At 42.2% G+C, this 20,503-nt stretch overlaps 1 protein-coding gene across 47 annotated transcripts in view; it reads right to left on the bottom strand.

Annotated features, from left to right (window-relative positions):
* The window catches only part of ATG7 (autophagy related 7), a 279,358-nt gene that overhangs the window by 178,391 nt on the left and 80,464 nt on the right, over positions 1-20,503 (bottom strand). For 46 of the 47 annotated variants that reach the window (XR_014822342.1, XR_014822339.1, XR_014822340.1 and 43 more), the window contains 2 exon segments: positions 17,268-17,343; positions 1,220-1,300 (listed from right to left, as the gene is read on the bottom strand). Coding sequence is in view for 39 of the 47 variants with exons in the window: in XM_084986716.1 (XP_084842842.1) it covers positions 1,220-1,300; positions 17,268-17,343 (157 nt within the window). In the remaining 8 variants the exon portion in view is untranslated. 47 annotated transcript variants of the gene reach the window in all.

The following is a 20,503-nucleotide window of genomic DNA, read 5'->3' as shown; positions in this document are numbered from 1 at the left end:
AAAGAAAAAAACGTGCTCCACCAAAGAGCCTATCATCCTCAAACTTCCATTTCTTAAGACAGAAGTAGACATGTAGACATCCTTGAGGCCTTGACCTGAGCAGATATAAGGTGCCTTAAAGAGTCTACAGAAAGGATGAAGGACAACTGACAAATGGTAAGCTTTAACTTGCAACACAGACACTCGGGATTCATAACGGTAAGACAGGAGCTTAGTTTACTTCTGAAGAAAAAAAAAAGTGTTCAAGCACCTAAAATTAACTAAACTTATCAAACACTGTCAAATTTGAGTCAACATTTTAGAGAAAATGGCCAGGATTGTGCTTCTCATAGAAAAGATTCAAGTAAAGTTTGCAAAGAAAGCTTATCATCTCATGAGTGGAGAGGTTTACCCTAGAATTCAATCCCTTTTAGACTGGCTGATGTATGCAAAGAAATCTCAAATTATAACTGAGAGCGGAGAATTTGGGATTAATGACTCCCCACCGCTCTTTCGCCTAAAAGTTAAACATGAAAGTCTTATCAAGAATCCTAAGTTTTAAAGGCCCAGGTCAAACCACTGGGCATTAGAAGGTTTAAAGAAACATTCAAAAGGAAATGAGCTATAACACACAGTATACATGTAAAAATAACTCAGACTCTCTGAGTCTATTAAAAAATGAGATGCCATCATTATAGTTTTGAGATACATCAGCCGTTTCCCATTACAATGGAGGACACACCAGCTCTATTTTTAGAGCCTCTGGAGAGATCAAAGCTGAAAGGGCCCTTTTATTGGCTCCCCATCCAGGCCCCTAATCTCTGTTTACTTTTTCTCTGCCATTATGGAGATCTCCAAAAGACACACCACCAGGACTGCTGGTACCCCCCCATCCTCTGAGTAACACTTAAAAAGTGCTCTGTGATGGTCTGTGTGAGTGAGGAATCTGGAATGAAGACTAGTCGAGTTTAAATTCAAGCCCAAATTACCATGATACAAGTATTGATCCATAACTATAATAATCTAATTCAGTCTCTCTGTACACCATAAACCCCACTTTCTCGGGCTAGTTTCTCTGTGAGAAGGAAACAGACAAACGAAAACAAGAAAATCCTTTCTGGTTTTTTAGACCCTCCCCCTCCCCCACAAAAAAGCCCTCAGTTGGTTTCAGGGCCTCTGGCTGGTAAGGCTGAAAGGGCTCATTTTAAAAAACAAGTCCCTCACATGTAAAACGACTTACTTTGGAAGAACAAGCTGTACATTTGTCAAATGCCAGGCTGACAGGAAGGACATTATCAAATCGTGACAGAAATCCTCGGATCTAAAAACAAACAAAACAATTCACATCAAGTCCAGAATGACACACCTATGAAATACATGTGTAGTTTCTGACAAGAAGTGGGAAACAATCGATATGGTGGTCTTGACACAAATTACTAACAAAAATGTAATTCAATGTGGATATTTTCCCTTGCACTATATAATCAGTTTGAGGAAGAACTTTGTTAGGTCCTTTATTCTGTTAAGAATAGGGCCTATAAGCTTTGCACATATTTGAGACCTAAATACAAGTTGACTCCAAAATACAAAAAAGAAAGGCATAAAATTGTATTATTTTGATAAATATCTTCAAATATATAACTGGTCAATTAGTTTATCATGACAACTCTCATATATGTTACAGTGAATATAAGATACATGTGTATTTCTAGCAGATGATACTGGATGGGGCCTCACAAAGTAAGAAGACCTGGGGACTACAGAAGACAGAAATGGTCCTAAATACATACCCAGTTACTTGCCTGGCTAGGAACTTATTTGCATAAAATGCAAAGCATTACCAAATTCATAGGGAAACAACGCCACCTTGAGCATAAAATTCTGAACTGCAACTGATTTCCAATTATGGGGTATCGGCCCTAACCAGATTTCACTAACTCTGATTAAAGTAATTTATTCAGACATTATACCTCCAAAACTACATTTACACCAAAAGGGAATTTTCCATTGTTAAATACATCACTAAAACATTACTACTAAACATATATATGGTGAAACCTCCAAGGTCTCCTTGGGACTCAACATTTATAATACTCTAAACACCAGGAATTTTCTCATGAGTTAATTTATTTAATCTTGACAACTACCCTATTGCTAAAACTCAGGCTGGGGAGGGTGAAGCAACTTGGCTCAGAAAAACAGAAAGTGAGGAACTAAGATTCAGAAGTGGGCCCCAGGCTGCAAACCTGGCCAGGCCCTGGGCTCCCTCTCCTTCCCTTCCTCGCAGGACTGCACGGATTTGTCTTCCATACTGGGCTCACCACAAACGTTAACAGCCTCACTTCAACAGAGCAAAAGAACCACCCCCACGCCCCCAGTCCTTGTTGCCTTTAACTAACACCACCCCCCCAAACAAAACCAACAAAACCTGGCAAACTATAAAGAAACAGGCTTCTTTCCAAGTAGAGGTAACTCCACTCTGCAACCAGCAGTCATTTCATTTGCATATTTATCCCTGGAAAATCAAACCTTAAAGGAAATGCCAATGGAAAACTTTTAAATGTCCTTATGTATGTGTAAGGAGATTTCAGTGTAATCCAAGAGCAAAAGAGTGGTGGAAATGATACATGAGAGAGTTGTGATAACTAGCTAGCTGGCCTCTTTGTGCACCTCTGAAAATGTGAGATCTTTATTTCCCTGTATCCCATGAATGTGTGACCATTTCCTAATACAGTACTTGAGGCCCCATCAGGGTCCTGAGTTTGCTAACCAGGACACCAAATCAGGAGACAGCAAACTAGCAGAAAAGAATAATGGCAGGTTGCGATCCTGAGGAGAATGAAAGTTGTAGGTCTGAAAAAATTCTCACTGTGAGTCTCCTCATACCTCAACAGGTTTTACACTAAGTTTACCTACAAAAATTTTATCATATGTAGCATATTCTCCATTTACTGACATGGGCCTACATGTTAAGGCCTCCATATATGCCTCATGAAAAGATTCCTTAATTCTCTTTCCTCTCATAAAGCTGATATCAGGCTTTCTTTATGCTGTGCAAAGGAATAGTGGTAACTTTCTCTGTGAAACTGTTTCATGATTGGAGGTGGGGAGGCAAAGCCAAAGGGAAGGGAGACAGTAGACCCAGTGAGGAGCAGTAAAGAAAAGAGAAAAAGGAGAGGGAGGAAGGAAAGAGAAAATATAAACAAAAACACAGGTGGTGAGCAACAGAAGAGAAAGGAGCCGAAGTGAATGGAGCAGGCAAGCAGGGGCCCAAACACCACTGTTCAGCATCCTTGACAGCTCCTTACCAGGAAACTGACTCATTTTCCCAGAAAATGAAGTTGAATAACATCTGTGTGTGAGGCCTTTCAAATTCACCAAGTTGATATCAGGAGACTCAGGATTCAACCAAACTAATTCCAGTGTTAGGTAATTGAAAAGAGGAATGCCTCTTCTCACACTGATTGCAATATACTCCTAACAGGCATCTCTGCAGGTGAGTTGTCTCCCTTCCACTGAATTCAACACCCTGTTCTTGATGAATTCTCCTAATACACAGTGCTGCAGTGTGTCACTTTTTATCAGCTTCCTAGAGCTGACCAAATACAGCAGAGGGTCCCTTATGTTGGCATTCAAGACCCTCCCTAATCTGGGCTCATCTTGCCTTTTCAACTGTGTCTTGGATTGAATCTCTTCATGGGCTTCATACAACTATAAAACTGAACTACAGATTACCCTCCAAAGTCATTCCCACACTGCTGACCTTGTCTCAGAACTCTTCCTTTTGGAACAAGCTAAATATTCACATCTTCCTTAAAAAGACACTCAAGCGCAAACACACCTCTTTCATAAATACTCACTGTACCCAAATACCTTGTGTAATATTTATTTCTTTAAAAAATTAAAATTAAAAATAAAATTAAAAGACTTACTGAGATAAAATTCACATACCATAAGAACCACCTTTTAGAATATGCAATTCAGTGGCTTTTAGTATATTCTTGGGCAACCACGGATCAAAATGAAACATGACATTCACAAAAACCAAAAAGAAAAGTACACAAGCATAAAATAAGTGGAAATCATGCAACCAAAAAAAGAAAGGAACAAAGGAGAAACATAGAATCAACTGGAAAACAAGGTTTAAAATGATAATAAATACATATTTATCAATAATTACCTTAATGTCAATGGACTGAATGCTCCAATCAAAAGACACAGAGTGGCAGATTGGATAAAAAACCAAAAACCTGGAGTTTCTGGTCGTGGCTCAGTGGTTGAACGAATCCAACTAGGAACCATGAGGTTGCAGGTTCGATCCCTGGCTTTGCTCAGTGGGTTAAGGATCCAGCGTTGCCGTGAGCTGTGGTGTAGGTTGCACACGTGGCTCGGATCCCGCGTTGCTGTGGCTCTGGCATAGGCCAGTGGCTACAGCTCCGATTAGACCCCAGCCTGGGAACCTCCATATGCTGCAGGAGCGGCCCTCAAAAGGAAAAAAGACAAAAAAACAAAACAGAACAAAAAAAATCCCTACAATCTGCTGTCTACAAGAGACTCATCTTAGGGCAAAGGACACATATAGAAGGAAAGTGAGGGGATGGGAAAAAATATTTCATGCCAATGGACAAGACAGGAAAGCAGGAGTTGCAATACTCGTATTAGACAAAATAGACTTTAAAATGAAGGCTATAAAGAAAGACAATGAAGGACATTATTTAATGGTAAAAGGATCCATTCAAGAAGAGGATATTAAAATTGTCAAAATATATGCCCCTAAAACAGGAGCACCCAGTACATACAACCAATACTAACAGACATAAAAGGAGAAATTGATGGGAATACAATCATAGTAGGAGAGTTTAACACCCTATTCACACCAATAGACAGAAATTCAATAACGCAACAGAGATCCTAAATGGCACAATGGAAAAGTTAGACTTAATTGACATTTTCAGGACATTACATCCAAAAAAATAAGAATACACATTCTTCTCAAGGGCACATGGAACATTCTCAAGGATCTATCACATACTGGGGCACAAAACTAATCGCAACAAATTTAATACTATAGAAATTATTTCAAGTATCTTCTCTGACCACAATGGCATGAAACTAGAAATCAACCACAGGAAAAGAAATGATAAAAACTAATAAATACACGGAGACTAAACAACATGCTACTAAAAAACCAATGGGTCAATGAGGAAATCAAGAAGGAATTAAAATACCTTGAGACAAATGATAATGAAGACACAACCATTCAAAATCTATGGGATACCACAAAAGCAGTGCTTAGAAAGAAATTCATGGAGTTCCCGTCGTGGCTCAGTGGTTAATGAATCTGACTAGGAACCATGAGGTTGCAGGTTCGATCCCTGGCCTTGCTCAGTGGGTTAAGGATCCGGCATTGCCATGAGCTGTGGTGTAGGTCGCACACAAACAGGGCTCGGATCCCGCATTGCTGTGGCTCTGGCATAGGCAGGCAGCTACAGCTCCAATTCAGCCCCTAGCCTGGAAAATCTCCATATGCCGCAGAAGTGGCCCTAGAAAAGGCAAAAAAAAAAAAAAAAAAAAAAGAAAGAAAGAAAGAAATTCATAGCGATACAGGCTTTCCTCAGAAAAGAAGAAAACTCTCAAATCGACAACTGAACCTATCACCTAAATTAATTAGAAAAAGAAGAACAAACAAAACCTAAAGTCAGCAGAAGGAAGGAAATCATAAAGATCAGAGCGGAAATCAATAAAATAGAGATTCAAAAAACAATAGAAAAAAAAAATCAATAAAACCAAGAACTGGTTCTTTGAAAAGGTAAACAAAATTGACAAATCTCTGGCCAGACTCACCAAGAAGAGGAGAGAAAAAACCCAAATAAACAAAATAAGAAATGAAAAAGGAGAAAGCACAATGGATACTGCAGAAATACAAAAAACCATAAGAGAATACTATGAACAATTGTATACCAACAAATTTGACAACCTAGGAGAAATGGACAACTTTCTAGAAACTTACGGCTCGCCAAAACCAAACCAAGAAGAATTAGATCCACTGAACAGATTATGTAATAAAAACACTCCCCATAAACAAAGTCCAGGACCAGATGGCTTCACAGGTGAATTCTACCAAACATACAAAGAGGATCTTAGATCCATCCTCCTAAACTTTTCCAAAGCTTGAAGAAGGAGGAACACTCCCAAAGACATCCTATGACGCCACCATCACCCTAATACAAAAACCAGACAAAGATATCACCAAAAAAGAAAACTATAGGCCAATATCTTTGATGAACATAGATGCAAAAATTCTCAACAAAATTTTAGCCAACCAAATCCAACAATATATAGGATCATACACCACGACCAAGTGGGATTCACCCCAAGTTCACAAAGATGGTTCAACATACACAAATCAATCAACATCATACACCACATTAACAAAAAAAATCAACATCAAAAACCACATGATCATCTCAATAGATGCAGAAAAAGCATCTGACAAAGTCCAACATCCATTCATGATGAAAACTCTTACCAAAGTGGGTATAGAAGGAACATACTTTAACATATTAAAAGCCACCTATGACAAACTCACAGCAAATATAATAGTCGGTGGAGAAAAGCTGAAAGCCTTCCCATGAGTATATTCCTAGAATGTTGTAACCATCACTAATATCTAATTTCAGAACATTTTAATCACCCCCAAAAGAAACTCAGAACCCATAAGCAATTAGTCCCCATTCTCCACTTTTCACAGACCCTGGAAACCACCCAGTTTCCTATTTCTATTGATTTGCCTAATTTGCATATTTCCTAGAAATGAAATCACACATGAATGGCTTCTTCACTCAGCATATTGTGTCTGTACTTCACTCCATTATTGCTAAATCCTAGATCCTTAACCCACTACGCCAGAGCAAGAACTCCACCATATTTTGCTTTTCCATTCATAAGTTGATGGACATTTGGGTATATACACAGAGTAGAATTAACAAGTCACATGGTAACTATGTTTAATATTTTGAGGACCAAAGTGACTACAAAATACCACACTCCTGCCAGCAATGCATGAGGGTTTCAATTTCTCTACCTTCTTGTCAACACTTACCTCATTTTGAGTACAGCCACCCTAACGAATGTGAAGTGGAATCTCACCGTGGTTTTGATTTGCATTTATCTAATGACTGATAGCATGGAGCATTTTTTCATGTGCTTCTTGACCATTTGTTTATCTTTCTTTGGAGAAATATCTATTTAAATTCCTTGCCAAATTTTATTTTACTTTATTATTTACTTATTTTGCTTTTTAGGGCTGCACCCACAGCATATGGACGTTCCCAGGCTAGGGGTCAAATCAGAGATACAGCTGCTGGCCTACGCCACAGCCACAGCTACTCGGGATCCAAGCCTTTTCTGTGACCTACACCACAGCTCATGGCAACACCGGATCCTCAGCCCACTTAATAATGAGTCCAGGGATCAAACCCACATCCTTATGGATACTAGTTGGGCTCTAGTATCCGCTGAGCCACAATGGGAACCTCCTTTGCCAAATTTTAAATTGGGTTATTTTTCCTTTCATTGTTGAATCATTGTTTATATATTCTGACAAGTTTCTTATCCAAAATATAATTTTACAAATATTTTCTCCCATTCTGTGGCTTGTCTCTTCACTTTCTTGATGGCATCCTTTGAAGCATAGAACATTTTTATTTCTTGATGCCCTATTTATTTTTCCTTTGGTTGCTTGACCTTTTAGTATCATATACAACAATTTCTCACCAAAGATCATTAAGACTTAGTATGTTTTCTTCTCATTTAATAGATTTAGCTCTTACATTTAGGTCTATGATCTAGTTGGAAGTGATTTTTGTATATGATGTGAGGTAAGGTTCATTTTTTTGCAAGTGAAAATCTGGTTGTACCACTACTTAGTTGAAAAGACTCTTCCTCCCTCATTGAACTGTCAAGAAATGACCATGAATGTAAGGGTTCATTTTTGGACCCTCATTGTCTATTTTCATGACAGTACTACACTGTCTTAATGAACGTAGCTCTGTATGTTTTGAAACTGGGAAGTATGAGTCTTCCAACTTTGTTTTTTTTCAAGGTTATTTTATATTCTGGGTCTTTTACCTTACCATACGAATTTTAGAATCAGCCTGCGTAATAAATTATGTTAAAAATTCTCTCTCTTTCTTTTAAAGAGTTGAACTATTTGCATTTGTCCACAGCATAGTGCTTTGCTCATAAGAGATACTAATTATGAAATGAATGAATGAGAAAAACACAAACATCCCTGAAGTATACAGAGAAAACACATTCCAAATAAACCAAAAGAAAAATTCCCTCTTACCACCATTTACATTTTCCAGGCAATTTGAAGCCTTTCTCCCTCAACAACACTTTAAATACCCAGTATTACAAATGCACTGAGCTCCCACAATATGCTCTGTATTTCCTAAAATCTTAAAAGAAATGCATAAAACTTAAAGAGCAGAAGTTGCTACTTAAAATTTTAGCACCCTTCTTAGACATGCATAGAAATCTCAGAGCAGCCTAAAACCTAATAAAAATATTCTACCTATTTAGAGAGGCCAGGCACCAATTCACAATCAAAGAAATTATAAGGTTTTCTGCCCTACTCTGCCCTACTTGGGTGAAGAAAAATTCACCAATACCTTCTTACTTAGAAGTGTGCAAAGTATATGAAGCCATATGCTCATTCAGTATTTTGCAAAACTTGCCTGGTCAGAAGACTCTCCTGGAACTTGATTAAAAAAATCTGAGCTAAGGCCTGAGCATCTGTAGGTTTAACAGAGCCCAGGTGATTCTCATAAGGTGGGCATTTGAAACAAGATGCTTTGTTACCAATCTCATTTACACCTTTCTGTGGTTTGCTCTATATACTCAATATCACCTGTTGGATGTCAGAAAATGGGTGGAAGCAGTTAGCAAGCATCTCATTCTTTACACGTTTTCTAAACATAGCACCACCACAACCAGCTAATTTAGCCACATCTAAATGACAAGGCTTTGCAAAGTGCTTTCTTTATCCATCCGGGAACTAAGGCCTCTTTACGCTGCTCAGTGTATAATCTTCTAACTTTGGGGACTGCACACGGCTTACTCTAAACTCTTATCTGATACTATATTTGCTGTCAATCTTTCCTTAGAGGAGGGTAAGTATTAAACAGCCATTTTTAAAAAAATTTAATTCTACCTATAATAAAAATAAACATGGCAAAAACAAATGAGCAAACAAAAAACCCACCACAGTCTCACAGCATATTTACTCTCATTTTCCTATTTTTAAAAAATAGAATATTTAAATATTTAACTTTCTTTTAAACAGCCTCTTCTGAATACTACTGGCTTCTCAATCCCCCTCCTCCCCCAGAGGCAGAAAAACTGCCAATTATACATACATACATACATACACACACACAAATACACATACACAAACACTACTTAGCTTTTTGGCTAGTAAGAGGGATTCTTTAGAGGGGCCAAACTTTGCCTGCCTCCCTGCATACTTTATTTTCTAAATTTAAAATGATCAAGTTTTTTCCCTCCTAATACTGAAAAGAATAAAGAAGATATTAAAATGGCCCAAGTGAAAATCTGATCAGTGGTTGCCTGGGGCTGAGGATGGGGATATTACCTAGAAAAAGCACAAAGTCAACTTTGGTGGTGAATGGAAATGTTCTAAATCTTGTTTGTGGTGGTGGTGATTATACACAAGTACGTACACGTGTCAAAACTTACTGAAATGCACATCTAAATGGGTGCATTTGACTGTACCTGTTATCCCTCAAAAGAGGTGACTAAAAAAGGTTTATGATCCTATTAACATTTTCGAAACAGTATGGAAAGGTACAAAATGAAAAGCATAAAGTCGATATTGCCCCCAATCCCTCTGCCTCAAAATAAAATAAAATAAAAATCTCCAGCATCATTTTCCTGTGTAGCCTTTTGGGGGGGGGGGGGAAGTTTTATGTATAAACCAGCTCTACAATACGTGTATTTGCTAACTCCTGAATATTAAAAAAAAAAAAAAAAAAAAAAAAAAACCCACCTGGGAACGGCAGAAGCTAGAAGGACAATTACCTGTGTTCCCTGGCTCCCTTCCTTCTCATCACGCCCAGGCCCCAAAAAGCAGCTTAGGTTGAAATCCCTGTCGTCAAACACCAGCGATGCACTGGGTTCTGTTGCATTTGGTTAACGAGGCTTGGAAGACAGGACAGGCTCCACTGAGAGGAGTGCAAATACGACAGAGATGATGCAGGAAGCATCAGCGCAGGGCCTATTTGTGCTCCTCTGGCCTCCCTCCAGGCCTTCCCAGCAGCTCAACGGGTGGGCCCCGCTGATTTTGGTAGGCACACCTGTGAGGGTCAAATTAGCACCCAAAGGTTCACAGCCAGGAGCACCTGTTGTTTGGCTTGAGGGAGGTAAGCGCACGCGTGCGTGCGTGAGTGCGTGCGTGCGTGCGTGTGTGTGTGTGTGTGTGTGTACACGCACATGTGCTAGAGACAGGGAGTCAAGGGTCCTTTCGGAAAAAGAACTAGTGTTGGTGGGAGCACAAAACTCAAAAGCATGTTGAAAGAGCAGGATTTGGTCGATGTTGACCTGATGAGCTATATACTTTGTCCCAAAGGATGCCATTAAGAAACCGTTTTTATAGACTGAAGCTATCCTTCTCAAATGCCTCACGCCCCTGGAAGGTGTCATTCAATGGATCTGGTACAGGGCTGGGAAAAGTGGATTCTGGAACAGCTCCCCAGGTCATTCTGATACACCAGATGCAGGAACCCCTGGATTAGGTTGTCTTCCACTCAAAGGTTAACTGACCCCAATTCTGTACACAGATCCACTAACACTTCCCCTCAGTCTATTCTCCACGTAGCAGCCAAACCTGGTCCTGTCACATCTCTATTTATGACTTTTCAATGGCTTCCTGCTGCTCCTGGGGTGAAGGTCCAGATCTTCAAGATGGCCTAAGAGACCCTGCCTGCCTCCCCTCCTCTTCTACCATGCTCTCCCAGTTTTCCTGTTACAGGAAAGTCAGTCACCTTTCAGATTCTCAAACCCACCAAGCGCTCTTATTGCTCATCTTCTCCACCTCTCCTGTGCCTCCTCTGAAGTGCTAGCTCCCCTTCCTTCTCAATTCCACATAAAGGACTTCTCCCTCCTAACCCTGGATGCTGTGTGGGAGGCATGTCCTGCATAATGTGGAAATGGTGGCCAAGAGGACTGAGCAGAGGACCAACATCATTATGGGCCATCCCAGCTCTTGAGTGTTGTCACATACTCATCTGATCCTGGCCTCACTACCATCCTGTGACTGTTCCCCATAGTCTAGATAAAGAAATTGAGGCTCAGGGATGTGGCACAGCTCTTCCAAGATTCCACAACTACCAAGTGGCAAAGCCAGGATCTGAGTTCTGTCCTTTCCCTCCAACGTTTAGGGGGAAAAGCAAGAAGGTAAAAAGAAAGGAAGGCGAGGGAGGGAGGAAGGAAGGAAGAGCAGACCAGAGGAATTAAAAAAAAACTCCCCCCCAAACCTAATGTCAAGATGGTTACTTTTGGGGCCTGAGTGGATTAAATTATCTTCCATTATGTCCAGCTGGCTACAAAATAAATAGATGAGGGATCACTTCCATTTTGGGCCACCCCTGGTGGTACTCACAGCTAAGCAGAGTAAAAGCAGCTGTGGCCCAAGCCCACCTCATCTGGATGGGGAGCCAAGACCCAATGCCCAGCAACAAAAAGCCATTCTTAGAAGTTGCAGCCACAACAGCAACCTGCTGTTTTAACCTCACACCGTTTTCTAGAGCTTAGAGTACGCAAAAACAAAAGCCAACTCCAAACTCTGTATCACTCTTGGATGCTGAAGAGTCTGAATCAAATTCAATGCCAAAATAGAGTTTAGCAAGAGACCACAGAGGTCTATTTCAGACAACAGTTCTGGCAGCCACCATGGACCCATCTCTTGTTATCACATGAGGATCACCAAGGGGCAGAAGAAGCAAGTTGGAGATGAGCCAGCGTCATCCTTAGAAAAACACTGCAGGATGGAACTAATCTTTCCAGCACTGCCCTACACACTCACTGCTTCCAAAGTTCTATGAGATTCCTTGTAACTTTCTTTTTAGAAGGGTAGATAAGTTCCACTTTAATTAAAGTGAGAGAGAAAGATAAAAACATTTACAGGTATCCCTTATGTGCCCAGAACTGTGAAGTTTTATTCTGTACATGAATTCTGGTTGTTTAGTATATTATTATGCCCGTTTTAGTCATTTAAAATATGAAGTTCAGACAGGATCAGCAGCCTGCCCAGGGTCACACAGTGATGAGCGGCAAGAACGGTCTCAAATCCTTTTGTCAAAGGAGCTAATGAACAAGTGGATGAAAGTGAAAGTCAGAGGTAAAAATTGGGATTCTAGTCAAATCTGTACGGTCACAAAGCTGCCGGTTCCCTCCCCGTGAGACCTCCAGAACAGGAGAGCCTCATCAGGTGAGCCAAACTCGTGGGGCACAAGTACCATCCTTCAACTGATAAAATTACGCCCAAATCCTCTTGGGACAAGAGATGCTACCTGAGATGCTACAGAACTCCGGATGGTGTGTGATTTACCCACTTCTTGTGCACGGAGGGAGGGGAACGCCCCTCTCTTTTAGGGCCTCGCACACGAGACCAGACAATGTCAGGCCTTGCACCCAGATTCCTCCTGGATTCAGAAGCCTCCCCACTGGAACCAGAGCCCACCACATCTGAGTGCCTGGGGGACATCCGCCTCCTTAGATGACTCCAAAGCAAGTGGAACCAGACACCTGGTGACAGGTGCCAGTCACCTAACCTCTCTGAACCGAATGGTGCTTGGCACAGAGTCAGTGTTTGGTATCACCTGCTGAAGGGATGGCTGGAGGGAGGGTGAACAGGTCACAAACCACAATGGCAAAACAGTGAGACAGCAGATATTGGAACTGTTTTTCCTGACATTTCTGGGGCCATCAATTTGAGGGTGATGGAATCGGAGGGGGAAGGAGGGTCCTTTTCTAGGGCTCTACCTCAGGAAATTGGCTCTTGTGGCTTGTCTTCTTAACCTCCTTCCTCAACAGTCAGTCCACCCACATCCCTAGAGGCACAAGAGATAAGCCTCTGGGCCCAATGGAAACCTTATTAAAGGCGAATGGCCTGAGGACTCCGGGGCAGAGCCTCTGCAGACAGGCCAAATAAAGAGCAGGCCAAGGCATGGCAAGAGACCATAGCTGCTGTTCCACGTGGAGAGTTCCTGGGCTGCTCCCTCCCCAGGTCCTGCCCCAGTTTGGGCTTTGTTCTATTCTTCCAAAAGTAACACAAATGAAGAACACAGGAGCCCGACAGAAGCAGGAGTTGGCAAGTCCAAACCACTAGGAGGAGCATGCGCATTCAAATCTTCATTCACTAGGACTTGAGGACCAAGAGTACATTCACCCAAAGACAGAAAAGGTGAACTACCTGGGGGAGATAAAAGCAGGACCACTAACCTCAAGACCGTGCTGTTTGGACAGCTACTAAATGGACGTGATTTGCATTCTCTGATGATCAGCAGCTCTACTGCCTGCTAATTTGTGCCCCATTCAGGGTCTCTCATCAGCCTGCACACCAACCTCCTGGAGATGCCAGGAGTGGCCTCTACAAAAAGCCAGAAAAGGGGTCTGGCTGGCCTCACAGAACTCAGCACCATCCCAGGAACCAGGAAAAGACCACTTACTTTCTTCCTTTTCTTTCTTCTTTCTGTCTGTCTGACTGTCAATAAAAGATCCCACTTGTTAGCAACAGAGAAAAAAATAGCATGCTAAGATTTACAATGAAAAAGTATTCTCTACTTTTCTCTCAAGGTGTTCAGAGTGAGGAGAAGCTTGCCTCTGTGTGGGAAGGAGGTGATGATAAGTGGAACCATGAGGGGGGCAGCGGGGAGGCTCAATAACATTTCATTTTGATCTGTGTGCCAGGCAGGTGAATGGTGTTCATTTTGTGATAATCCAAGATATATACTTAATGATTTAAGTGTGATTTTCTGTGTTTTATATACAGATAAAAATGGCAAATTAAAGATATTCCCGAAGTTCCCGTCGTGGCGCAGTGGTTAACGAATCCGACTAGGAACCATGAGGTTGTGGGTTCGATCCCTGCCCTTGCTCAGTGGGTTAACGATCCGGCGTTGCCGTGAGCTGTGGTGTAGGTTGCAGATGAGGCTCGGCTAGGATCCAGCATTGCTGTGGCTCTGGCGTAGGCTGGTGGCTACAGCTCCGATTGGACCCCTAGCCTGGGAACCTCCATATGCCGCAAGAGCGGCCCAAGAAAATGGCAAAAAGACAAAAAAAAAAAGATATTCCCTTTATAGAGAGAAAGTGGCTTATACACATCACTGCCCACTTGCAGAATCCCATTCACGTACACTGGGCCAGAGACTTTTATAAAAAGAACAAACCTAGAGGCCTATTTTCTCACCTTCAAATGGTTTTTTCCCACAGTTTTCAAATTCGGTAACAGATTTTCTTTTCAGGCTGAGTATCACTGAATTTCAGGGCCTCATCAAGCCTGTTTCTGCATGTGGCCAATCTCTGGATGGGCCAAATTCTGCCTATGGCCCCAAAGGAAGAAGAGCAACTAAGTCATCCTCAGGCCTCAGGCCTGATGCAGAGGAGAGCACAGGCTGAGGTCCTCTTCCCACATTACAAAAGGAGTTGCTGGTGGGGGTGGCATGTGACTCCCCGGCCAAGGACAAGCACTATTCTACCACGGCTCATTCTACAGGGGCCAAGTAATAAGCACTGTCCTTCGGGCAGGTGAGGAAAAAAAAAAAAAAAAGCCCAGGGAGCGTCACAGGCCCCTCTCTGGATACAAAGCACACAAAGGGGTTTACCAAGTTCCACTGCAGCAGGAAGTCATTTGTCAGGAGAGCCAGGAAGAGGAGGGGGGGAGGTGCTGAGTCTGCATTGCAACACAGCCCAGTGTTTTTGTGGAAACGACGTCCTGCTAATCAAAACACAGTCGCATAAATGGACTCACTCCATTTCAGAAAAGAGAGAAATAAAAGAAATGTAAAGCCTATAAAAAGGTACCACACAACCCTGATTAATTTTAAAGTTCTTTCTCTGCTGTCGTTTTTAGAAAGTAGCTAAAAATAAAGGCTTGAAACTTGAAATAATGTAAGCAAGTAATCACACACACACTGGGCTTTTTCCATATATGGCTGCATTATTCTTCAGCCTTTGAAAAGGCCAAATGAAGAGATGGCCAACAACCAAAATAATCCTTCAGACACTTAACAACGAGGAGAAAGAACCAGAAGAGCGGGTGAATGACAAACAGTTGCAAGGCTCAATGGGGGTAAATAACACTGACAGGGATTAGTTGCCATAGTACTTTAAAAACATGGGCACATGCATTTTGACACTGAACCCCTTCTATAAAGGGACTGATTTGCTCTCTGGCCTCAGCACTGAGAAAACTACAACTGCAGTAATTTAACATAAAAGACTTAAAGAAGGAAACCAGTGCAGGGGCATGACTGAAAATTTAATTAAGGCCCTTCTCTGTATGAAATCTGTAAAGGAGAGGAGGGCACATCTCAAGGGCAGAAGGAGGGAAGGAGATGAGAGACATGCAAAAAGGGGAAGAGGCAAGGGATTCAAATGAGCACATCAACTGCACAGGTTGGCTCTGGAGGACAGCTCCTGTGATGGAGGTTATGACAGTGTCTGCTGGGTCCTACTTGAAATGTCTCTGCAGAAGAGATTAACACATTCATTTCAAATAAATGACACACTGGAAAAGTCACATTTGTCTTGTGTTTCCTGGTTTACAAAAAGCCTCATCAAAGACAATTCTGGACGCAAGGCAAAGCACCGGCTTTTACTGATAGGACACTGAGGCTGAGGGAGGGTCAGTGACCTAACACAAGTCTATGATGGGCGGCTCAGGAGTAGCAATTCAAAGTCAGCTCTCCTGATATGCAGGCTGCACTATTTCCAGTCATAAAACCTCAGGAGAGCACTGGTCAGAGGGCCAGGTTTAGGTGTAGATGTCGGCATATTCACTACCTCTCTCTGTGACCATGGACAAGCAATCTCCCTTCTTCTGAGTCAGACCCTCAAGTGGAAAATGACAGGCCAGGCAAGGGGAGGCAGAGAGAGACAAATGTGATCTGTGACTCACCCAGCTCTGCACTCCTGTGCGAGTCTGTCCTCACGTGTCCCTGAATTGGACTCTTACTGCTTCCCTCCCAAGACAGCCTCCCTGCTATAGACTCAAACACACACAGAGCCCAGAGAAACCACTGCCAAGGAGCAAGACCAGGAACCCCCCAAAAGCACAGCAACAAAAACTGGTGAAGAGGAGCTTCCTGGTGGCTTAGCAGTTAAGGATTCAGCATTGTCACTGCTGTGGTCCAGGTTCAATTCCTGGCCCCAGAACTTCTACATGCTACAAGCACAACCAAAAACAAAACAAAACAAAACAAAAAAACAACCCCAGGAACCCTCCCTACCACCACCACCAAAGGGGAAACAAAACAAAACAAACAAAACCAACAAAACTAGTGAAAAAGCAACACAAATTTAAAATTTTCACTCCACCACTTTTTTTCTCTTTCAGTCTCTATGGGATGGACCTTCCTTATGATGCTTCAGATTCTTTTTCTGAAGATTCCCCTCTTTCTGGTGATGCTGTACACTTCTAATGGTCTTCCCAGGCATGGCCATTAAGGGTTCTGTTTGGCTAAGGAGTCAATGCTTAATAACAAAAAACAGCAACAAAAGTATCAGCATCATTTACTGACAGCTGTGACATACCTTTCTGCATATCATCTCTAACCCTGGCACTGACCACCTGAGATCCGTATTCTGGCCTCCACCTTACAGACAAGAAAACTGAGAGAAGTTTGGTGACTTGGCCAAGGAAGGGCATTTAATAACTGCAAGGCTAGGATTTATGCTGCCATCTGGCTGATCCCAAAGTCTGTTCTTTTTTTCTACTCCATTATGAGGCCTCAGTCAATGTGCCAAATGCACCAAAGACCTTGGGACACGCTGCTTGTTCATGATTTCTTCTTGTCACCATCCTGCAGGATGGGATACCCTCCAGCTGGTCCTAAGGAATTCCCACTGAAATTCCAGAGCAGCTGGAGGATAAGTAGGGTGAAGAAGAGTGGGCTGGGAGGACAGCATGGTAGTGACCCCAAATACTCTCCCAGGGCACCACTGGGATTGGGTCCCAAACTGAGATTTCACGTCCAACCACTGACCTGGTGAGGCACGAGCCCGAGGGAGGTCGGAGGCTCATTCATGCGGTCGTCGCTGCTGCTGGCAATGGCGTAGCCCCTGAGAAGAGTAAACAATTAGAGCTGCTCATTTCATGAAAGTTTATGCCTAACTCCTATGAGGATGATCTAGAGGAGGCCTATGTAAGATTTATAAGGATAGGAGTTCCCGCCATGGCGCAGGAGAAACGAATCCGACTAGCAACCATGAGGTTGCGGGTTCGATCCCTGGTCTTGCTCTGTGCGTTAAGGATCTGGTATTGCCGTGAGCTGTGGTATAGGTCACAGATGCGGCTTGGATCCTGCATTGCTGTGGCTCTCGTGTAGGCTGGCAGCTGTAGCTCCAAATGGACCCCTAGCCTGTGAACCTCCATATGCCGCAGGTGCAGCCCTAAAAAAAAAAAAAACAGAAAAGACCAAAAAAAAAAAAAAGATTTATAAGGATTACTGAAAAGCCCCTTGCTAGGCACCATAAGCTAGGGAAAAAACCCTAATTTTCCAGGGGTGGGAGGGGGGAAGCAGAAGAATAGTTTTAACAACAACAACAAAAAAAAGCCTGTGTTTTAGAGTCAGAAAGACCAGAGCTTGTGACTACAGGCAAGTTGCTTAATTTCTCTGTGCTTCAGGTCCATCATCTATGAAATAGAAATAAGACAGTTGTGAAGAATGAATTAGTAATAAGTTAGAGAAATTGTCAAGTACAACGTCTGGCAAATGATAAACCAAAAAAGTATTAATTTCCCTACTCTGAGACAGCCCTGTAAAACACCAAAGTACATTGTTGAATTGATATTTTGAAATAGAAAACCTTCCAACCTTGACTTCTTGAGGTTATGTAAATGCTATCACAATGGGGCTGGGGGTGGGGGGAAGGAAAAGTGAGGAATGTATTGGGCAGAATGAACATAGTCCATCCCAAACAATGGTGAGATGCTTACTTATGTCACGGAAGAGATGCGACACAGGCCCTGATTTTAGCCTGTGACCAAGGCAAATGTGGTAGACAGAGGGATCAGTGTGAAGGAGTCGGGTTGGCGCTGAAAGACTTTATCCCAAATGCTTCCTGTCAGGGACCACAATAAACATAGGTGCCAGGGACAGCCAAGGGGGATGACAAAGATGAGAGAAAGACAAAAGAGCTGCTTCTCTTCATTTAACTGTGAAGCATCTACACTAGTGACGTATGCTACCAACATTGTACAGAGGCCAACTTTTCAACTGTGAAGAACTCTGAGTCATAGAGTAAATAGAATAATCATGTTGATTTCTGAGAATTGGAAAAGTAAGACTTTTGAAAATTCAATTCCCTCCTGCCTGTATTACAATGAGCATAGCAGAATGATTAAAAACAGAGCTTGGAGCCAGAGTGGGCTGAACTAACTCCCAACTTTACTACTTTCCAGCTTTGTGAATGTCAACAACTTCCTTATCCTTGCTATGCCTCAATTTCCCCATCAAAGATGGGACTGATAATAGTTCATTCCTAATACATTTGCTATGAGGATTAAATCAGTTACTATTTATAAAGTGCTTAGAATAATGCCTAGCACAATGTAAGCACTATGTAAGTGCTGAAAATCAGATAAATTACAGTGTTTCTGTCACACGGTCAGGTGTACATCTGTTTGACTCTAGTCTAATCTCACTATAAGACATCAGATGAATGATGAATCCATGAAAGAATCTTTATTAATTTTTCTTGTTCTTTTCTTCCTTTCTTTTTTAATTACTAGTTTTTCAATTAATTTAATTTTTGTCTCACTTTTATTTATTATGAGATCTATTACTTCTATTGTTCATAAGTCATAAAGTAGGATCTTCTCCTTGCTTGGATAAGATGGGGTGTCTAGACCACATTTGTGCTCATTTTTGTATCTGTAACACAAAACATATTAAACATATAGACCATTGAAAGGCCCAAGGTCAAGTTGAAACAAAACACATCAGCCTACTCCTTTCCTTGCCGCACATGCAAGCCTAACACTAGAAGTACTTAATAAATTTAAAAATATTTTTGTAATTGGTGTGGCAGGAGTTCCCATTGAGCTTCAGTGAGTTAAGAACATGAAATCATGTCTGTGAGGATATGGGTTTGATCCCTGGCCTTGCTCAGTGGGTTAAGGATCCGGCGTCACCAGAAGCTACGGCACAGGTCCCAGATGTGGCTCAGGTTGCAGATGCAGCTTGGATTCAGTGTTGCTGTGGCTATGGCATAGGCCCCTAGCCTGGGAACTTCCATATGCCGCAGGTGCAGCTGTAAAAGGGGAAAAAAAAAAACTGGTGTGGCACTGGTGGACTAGACGGTAATTAAGGACCAACGTTCCCACTGAGAACAAATAGAAAAGCAAGACAGAGTATAAAAACCTTTGTTTGAAAGCATCAGAGAGCTACCAAGGTAGGGGAGAATTGCAGAGCCAAGGTCTGTGAGGAGGGAGGCCCATGGAGGTAAGCCAGGCATTTGCAAGGGAAGTTTCACCCATAAAGTGATCGCCCATCTCCAAAAGCAGGGCAGGATCAGAAGCTGAGCAGTGATGCTGATTCATGAGGCTGATGGGAAAATCCAGAGTTTGAGGTCTGTCAACAAGAAGAAACCATGGAAAATCCCCCAGGATTTCAGATGGGATCATGAAGGGCTAGATGCTCAGATTAAGAGTGAAACAGAAATAGACAAGCCCTGGAGTTCCCATCATGGCACAGTGGTTAATGAATCCGACTAGGAACCATGAGGTTGAGGGTTCGCTCCCTGGCCTTGCACAGTGGGTTAAGAATCTGGCATTGCCATGAGCTGTGGTGTAGGTTGTAGACGCGGCTTGGATCCCGCGTTGCTGTGGCTCTGGCATAGGCCAGCAGCTGCAGCTCCGATTAGACCCCTAGCCTGGGAACCTCCATATGCCGCAAGAGCAGCCCTAGAAAAGGAAAAAAGACCAAAAAAAAAAAAAAAAAAAAAAAAAAGAAAGAAAGAAAATGAAATAGACAAGCCCTGATTAAATAAGATATTCTAAGACGGTAGTGTAAGCAAGTGACAATTAGTGGTCCTGCTCAGCCATTGGTCAGCATTGTAGTGAGCCCTTCCCCCAAGCAGGTGACAGTTTGTGAGTGACCTTTGGTCCCTCTCCTTCCCCTTTCTCAGTATAAAAGGAGCCAGAATTCAAATTTGGACTGAGGCAAGATGTTTTTTTGAGACCCTGGTCTGCCATCTTCTCAGTCTGCTAGATTTCCAA

This window comes from Sus scrofa, chromosome 13, assembly GCF_054392235.1.
Source record: "Sus scrofa isolate SSC_HxYL_T2T_F1_AM1 chromosome 13, Sscrofa_HxYL_maternal_Yorkshire_Landrace_v2.0, whole genome shotgun sequence".
NCBI classification, from domain to species: Eukaryota; Metazoa; Chordata; class Mammalia; order Artiodactyla; family Suidae; genus Sus; species Sus scrofa.
The sequence above is the reverse complement of the archived record's forward strand: the minus strand, read 5'-3'. Positions and strand labels throughout refer to the sequence as shown.